Here is a 7,149-nt window from a genome sequence, read left to right as displayed (position 1 = left end):
TTCACTTTAAGGGTCTTTCATCAAATTAAAATGAACACAATTTTAAAGTTAAAAAATAAAAAAAATCACAATAAACTAACTAAAATATTCTTCAAATCAATCAATTGTATGTGTTTGATAATCTATAACTAAATCGAAAGATAAATAAAATCTGATAAATGATTATTTCAATCAGAATTTGAATTCAGATTTTCTTGAACAATTAGCTTAAAGCTAAATTTTATTAACCACTTGATTCTCAATGGTATGGAGTTTTATATTGTGGCTTTGCAACATGAATTTGTAACCTTAGTCATCCATTACATTTTTTACACAAGTCAACCATTACATCAGGTTTTTTTTTCAAACATTCAGTATTTATACTGAAGAATAAATAAACCTGACCAAAGAAACCGCCATTTTTCTTTTCTTTTTTTCAAGGGAACTGCGTGATCGCAGGCCGCCACAGCAATAAATTATGTAGGCAGCACGTAAGTGCAATGGAGGTCACCACCACCTCATTTGCATTGTTACTTCTATTCAATTACCCCACAGGGTGTTGGTCTTTTATTAGTGCATGCAATACATAACCCAATTACATAGACCAACCCCCGACCTTAAAGAAGTTACTAACAGAAAATACATTAATAAATCAATGAAATTCATAGGACGATATTAAGGCCCCTTATCAAACAATTCTTAACTCAAGGTTGGGATAGCCAGCCTGAGCTTTGTGCCTTTCAAAGAGATCATGAAGTGCTTCCACAAATTGACAATGTATCTTGGCAACCTAAAAGAAGGTTTGAATAAATATAAGAAACTAGTATTTTGGCCAGCTAAACCACCAGCATTTGCATGTATCCATGAATATGATACACTAACAAGAATTCTCTCATCTAGAAACAGTTTGTTGCCGGTTATCACATTTACATATTTGTCGTTAGTTCTTGATTATCAAAGTATATTGCATGTTACTCAAAGTTAAGAATAAGACGTGGAATTTCTTATAGAACTCTGCCAAATTTCCTAAACTACCATTCTGAAGAACTAGTTATCGAGAAATAAAATTGAGGCATCATAACTTAGGAGAGGTTCTAACTACTGGATCCTTGTGAATCCTATTTAACATAAAAAGGCTTTAAAAGATAGTGCATACCTCCTCCGTGGTTGGTTCTGGATTTTTCTTGAGTTCAATTGGCCTACCCACCACCACATGCATAGGACGCCTAAACGGTATTGGGGATCTGAAAAAGGAGATGAGATGATTTGCTTAAATAAAAAATGCTTTAGAGATGAACTAACTTCCAAGCTAACTATAGTTTTAGACTCTGGTTGTGTACAATAATTGGCTATTCTACTCAAATCAATTATTCTGAAGGAAAAAGTTTACAAGAAAAAGAGCTTGCCAGTTACTGTTAGTGATAGCAGATCGGTAAAGGCATTAAGGTATACATCCTGAACTGCATCAATGGAATCCAACTTTTCCAGTCATATTTTTAGCAAATAGTTTAAGCTTGTTTCCAATAAAAACTGACCTTATTTTTACCGTTGTTTCTATATTAGATACCAATTGCTTTTGTAGTCAATAATGTGTGTAGATAGCATTGTGAATGTGGAAGGCATAGTTCAACATCTTAAAGATCTTTTACTCTATTATTCCATCTTCTTCAATTCAGTCAATTGTACAGGTTCAAATTCAAGCAGAATGAACAGGGAAGATTGCAAATTGACACATAAAAGAAGCACGCACCCGAAAATACCCCAAAAATATATTGGGGTGAACTTGATAGCCCTAGAAAATTTCAGAAACAACTTCCCACCAGGTTTCCACCACCTGTAGATATCTGACTGTATCAAAGTTACACCAAAAAGAAAAGTTATCTTCAACTTATGAAAAGAATACTTCATGTAAAACAAAAACAAAAGAGCAAAGAGAATGAAGTTGACAGGCATAGAAATGACAGACATCTAGTAACATAAGAGATCAAGAGAAGAAATAAGTACCTGACCAAAGCAGAAAACTGGAACTAAGGGATGGCCTTTCTCCATTGCTATGCGGACAAAACCTCTTCTTGACTTAAGATAAACAATCTATAAAGTAAAAATTTCAAGTTTTCCTGTTAACATCTATGAAACTATAATGACACAAGAATGTCATCCTTGCAAGACCCATTTTATGGATAGATCTCTTCTTCCTAGATATAGAACAGTATAAAAATTCAGTCTGACCCAGAACCAATGCTTTTTGGACAGTACCTTTTTGTTTGATAGACAACCCATACTCTTAGGAGGCTAGATATTGAAAATTGTTGTATGCTTTGTGTTATATCAGTGGTTAGTCACAATTTTATCTCTTTTAAACGATTCAGCAGACTCAACTCAGGCTGTGATTTTTATGCCAAAACACAAGAAACAAATAAAGTAGGCTGAATGATTTCTGGTTATTGATCTTAAAACTCCAACTAAAAAGAATAAAATGCCCTTTCCTCCAGTCTAAATTAAATGAAATATGAAATATGATAGGAAAAGACATATACAAATTGAAATTCAAAACATGTGCAATTCACAAATGAGTGATTTCAAAGCTAAAAAAATTCCTGCACAAATATATTATTGAACTTTGCATAAACAACAATCCTATACCTGGAGGAAATGAACACTTTCATTTATTATCGGAAGAAAAAAATTATCACACGACTGGTCAAAAAGGGAGAAAAATCACATGAGCATTGAGCAAGATGAGGGCAAAAAGAAATGCACCTCAGAACCACGCTGCATGAGAAATGCCTCTTGAACTCCACCAGGTATTAAAAGGCAACTATAGCCAGCAGCTAACAGGGACGTAAAATTTTTCCTTGATGCTGTTGTAAGACCCAGCCATGTCCATATATGTCTTAAAAATGGTGTGTAGAACACCTATCATTCAAGTGTGAAGAGAAAAACTTGTAATAGAATCCTCATCAAGTATTATTAAACATTAGTGCCTCAAGAAAAAGTTTTACCGCACTGCTAGCAAGAACTTTAACTTTTGGAATAGGCATGAAACCTGTGTTGTCAGCTAGGGCAATAACGCCAATTGGCAAAACTGAATGTGGTTCATAACCAAAGACTGCATGTTCATTCCACTGTTGTTACTGTCAATGAGCAACTAACAAAACAATACACCAAAGCAGTATAACCAATGACTTATTACGTAATAGTAATATAGGTCAAATATTGAAGACAACTGAGTTTAAAACATCCTTTCAACAGAAACATACCACAATAACAAGGAAAAGTAAAGAAACTGAAGTAACAGTTGCTTTGACTTTCTAAGAGAGCAATTATAGAAAACAAGAAATTTCATGTGGATCAAACAATGGGGAAATATAAAAGCTTATTGTAAATTGTACTAGTTACATATAAGAAAATCTCCATCAACTCAGATGAAACAAATAAAATGCCGGGTTAAAACTAGTAAATCATGTTCCTGATATAGTTTAGGCCAAGATTAAGCAAGAAGTTAATTCAACATGACAACAATCATGTTTGGGGTTTTCGTTAAAAGTAGTTACGCGAAAAGGCCAATCCTGATTATTAAAATACAAATGAAATGGTAGTCAATGTTGTCAACTACAGAGCACCAAGTCTATTCAATATAGAAATCCAAGTTTAATGGCCAGCCTTAATTTGGTATACGTGAACATAAAAGGAATCCAGTTGGGCAATGAAAACAACTGCCAGAGTAGAAATGTGAATGACTTCAACTGATCCACATTATTTGTTATAATGCTAGATTTATTTTTTTTAAAAAGGGTCTCAATGAGATAGCATCCTAAGCTGAAGCACTCTTGGAAGAAGAATGGGTTAAATTTAAACACCCCGGAAATGAGAAAATGAGTACATTAAGAAGAAAAAGACATTTCTCTATTGCTTAGTAGAGAACAGGAGGAAAAAAGGGTACTAATATACCAAAAAAAATAATAATGTAAGGTATGTACAAATACTGCAACTACCACATCAAGCATTACAGATCAGACTTGATTAGCACTTAAGCTTCATATATTCGGTTTAAATTTTAGTCAATAACCAAACTCCAATTACTGGAAATAATTATCCAAATCTACATTAATCTATCCTCACATTTTCCTATCTTAATTTTCTTCATAAAGCAAAGCCTAGGAATATAAAAACAAGAACTACATTAATCAATTTCCTCTCTTTTCCCAATTTATCTTGTCATTTAACCAAAAAAAAAAACATAATTCATGCAACAACAAAAAACAGAAACAACTCAATTGTCAATATTTAAGTACAAAGTACAAACCATAAGCACGATTAGGATCAAAAGCTTTTATATCCTCCACATGAAGCGTAACAGGAAAGTAACTACAAGCATGCTTGCATATGTACCTGAAAATTACATAAACCAAAACAACAAAAAAGATATTTTTAACACAGCAAAAAAGAGGAAAAAGCTCAAATTGCACGTTATGGAAAAGCGAAAATATACCTAGACAATCTTCTACCAAATTTACTCTTAGCTCCCAGTGGAAGCACCACGAACAATGCCAGAAAACCTATAACCCTATCACACACAAAAATTCAACAAAATTACGTAACAGAAAATGAATGATATCGATGATAAGGAGAAAGGGATAGGGGACGAACAAGAGAGATTTGGAGAGAGGAAGCAAGAATATAGCGGAGAGGATCAAAGCAATGTTGAAGTGAATCCATCCGAGCCACAACGATAATGCTAGAATCGAATGGAACGCGTTTGAAGAATCGCTGAATTCTTCTCTTCCGTTGAAAACTTTCTCCGTCGCCATTTTCAGTTCTACAGTGTGCAGAATGGAACGGTGTCGAATGAATGGCGATGAAAAGTATAGTGATGAAAAGTATAGTAAGAGATTTGTGAATAGCGGGAAGCGTGAGGGTAGAAATGTCATTTATTAGAAGAGTAAATTGCGTCACGTGATTGCCGATAATGGTAGTTATTGAGTGCGGTGGGGTGTAGGTTTTGTTTTGTGGTCCTGCTCCATAACATGTGGCTATCTATATGTGGAAATTGAATGTCAGCAACGTGGTTTGGTTGAGTGGTTGGTTCACGGAACTGACAAGTCCTACAACGCCATGCACTATGATTATCAGTGAAAAAACGGGTCGTGACTCGGCAATCTGACTCGCGTATCCGCTGAAAAATAATATATTGGATTAGGATTTTGCACTCGTCTTCCACCAAAGTTTATCTCGTCAAAGTTTGTTCCGTCAAAATTCGTCGTCTGCCAAAATCCGTCCTGCATATTCGTTTCGCCTTAAGTCTGCTATTTTTTAATTAATTTTAGTAATTTCAATTCTTGATGATTTTATTTTATACATTTATTTGTGAATATATGCAATATTTTTTTAAGAAAAATTTGTTAAAAAAAATGTTTTTTAAAAAATTATTCTAAAAAATGAGTAAAAATTTTAATTGAAAGGTAAAAAAAACTAATAATCTATTAAAAAGGTGGAAATAAATAAATAAATAGGTGAACAAAATTCCTTATTTTTCTATTTTTTATGATTTATTCTTTCGTTTTCATTGTTTCAGAAAATTCTAAAAAAATTTGTAAAATTCTTATTTAACTTAATTAGATTAAATTTCGTGTTTTATATTTTTATGAATTAATTTTAATCGTTTTTCTTCTTTCTATTTGTTTCGGCCTGTTAGGGACATAGTTGGTATTTCTGTGTTTGTTGATAACATAGCTGGACAAAGAACTTTGAGACAGTTGGTTGTCCCTAATGTGAACTATAATGGTTTATATATTGACTATTATGCAGTTGATGCACCTTTTGAGTTGAAATCTGATTTAATACATTTGTTGCATAGGTTTAATGGTTTTGCAGGTGAGGATCCGCATAAGCATCTCAATGAATTTCAGGTTGTGTGATTTGTACCTTCCGAGCCTTCACTAGAGGATATTGTCAAATAAATGGCTGCAAATAATTTCCAGTTTCAACAACAAATAGATTCTACTCTTCAGACTTTGCAAATACAGATTGGACAACTTGCCACTTTGATGAATGCCATGCAGCAAGCTCAAGGATCAAACCAACAACCCTTGGAAGAGCAATATGTTTTTCAAATAGAGTTGCTTTATGAAACTGTTGATGATACTTGTACTAATTTGTTTGCAGCTGATTTTCCATCATTGTTTGGTTTTTATGATGTTTACTCTTGTGATGTTTGTACTGATACTAAAATTTGCTCTGTTTGTGCTGAAACCAATTCCCTGAAGAACAATCCATTGAACAACCACCTTCCCCATAGCTGAAACCAATTCCTGAAAATCTTAAATATGCTTATTTAGAGATGAATGAAAAGCTACTGGTTATAATTTCTTCTAACCTTGATTTTGATCAAGAAAATAAGTTTTTGCGGGTTTTCAAGAAGCATAAGAAGGTGATTGGGTGGACTTTGACCGAAATTCTCGATATTAGCCCATCTAAAATTTTGCATAGGGTCTCAATTGAAGGGGAAGATGAAACAAAAGTAGTGAGGCAGCCCCTCAATCTTTTGATCTCCAATGTTGTGGAAAAGAAGATCACGCGTCCATTCGACACTTTTACTCATCGAAGATTCTTCTTTGATCCTGGAATAAAAGGCGAAGGCACTAATAAAAATTTCAAGTTCAATGGACATTACCCAAAGCTACTCCATGAGAACCCCACTTTGGAAGAAGAGAATGTAGAAGATCTCTCTTTGGGAAAGGCTGCTTATGTGATCACTTATCCTCCTTGACTATTCAGGTGTCTTCTTTTCTTTCTCTCACTCTTATTTAATAGTTATGCCCTTTCATTGAGGACAATCCTTGTTTTAAGTGTGGGAGAGGGAATCATTTGTTTTCTTTCCTTTTGTTCGTTGTTTTGTTTTGTTTTAAGTTATTATATATATATATATATATATATATATATATATATGCATCTTTTTAAAAGTTTTGGGTTGTAGATTATTTTGAGGTTAGTTGGTAGAGACTTGGGAAAAATTCACAAGATCGGTATCGTCTTAACACCGTTAGTCTCTTAAGTATGGAAATCATTTTGAATACTTGTTATGATATAGCCTTGAATTCTCTTTCCCTAATAGCCATTGAGTAGTTTATCTTTGTAGTTGGCACCATCTCACATGCGCTCTACGTAAGG

General features: G+C 33.6%; 1 protein-coding gene across 1 annotated transcript; it reads right to left on the bottom strand.

Annotated features, from left to right (window-relative positions):
• Positions 1-266: 266 nt before the first annotated feature.
• Positions 267-4,910, bottom strand: LOC131649905 (diacylglycerol O-acyltransferase 2D-like). Its single transcript, XM_058919645.1, has 9 exons — positions 4,630-4,910; positions 4,472-4,546; positions 4,286-4,371; positions 2,982-3,088; positions 2,740-2,895; positions 1,984-2,070; positions 1,730-1,827; positions 1,136-1,223; positions 267-769 (listed from the first exon to the last, which is right to left on the bottom strand). Exons 1-9 carry the CDS (start codon positions 4,908-4,910, stop codon positions 668-670), a joined length of 1,080 nt encoding a protein of 359 aa, XP_058775628.1. The 3' UTR covers positions 267-667.
• Between the last annotated feature and the right edge of the window lie 2,239 nt (positions 4,911-7,149).

The sequence above is a fragment of the Vicia villosa genome, linkage group LG2, assembly GCF_029867415.1.
Source record: "Vicia villosa cultivar HV-30 ecotype Madison, WI linkage group LG2, Vvil1.0, whole genome shotgun sequence".
NCBI classification, from domain to species: Eukaryota; Viridiplantae; Streptophyta; class Magnoliopsida; order Fabales; family Fabaceae; genus Vicia; species Vicia villosa.
This window is presented reverse-complemented; position numbering and strand designations above follow the sequence as displayed.

Coding starts and splice junctions, on each gene's coding strand:
- LOC131649905 (XM_058919645.1), bottom strand. CDS start 4,910: ATGACATTTCTACCCTCACGCTTCCCGCTATTCACAAATCTCTTACTA. Junction 4,372..4,471: donor TTTGGTAGAAGATTGTCTAG/GTATATTTTCGC, acceptor TGTAATTTTCAG/GTACATATGCAAGCATGCTT. Junction 770..1,135: donor CAGAACCAACCACGGAGGAG/GTATGCACTATC, acceptor ACCTTCTTTTAG/GTTGCCAAGATACATTGTCA.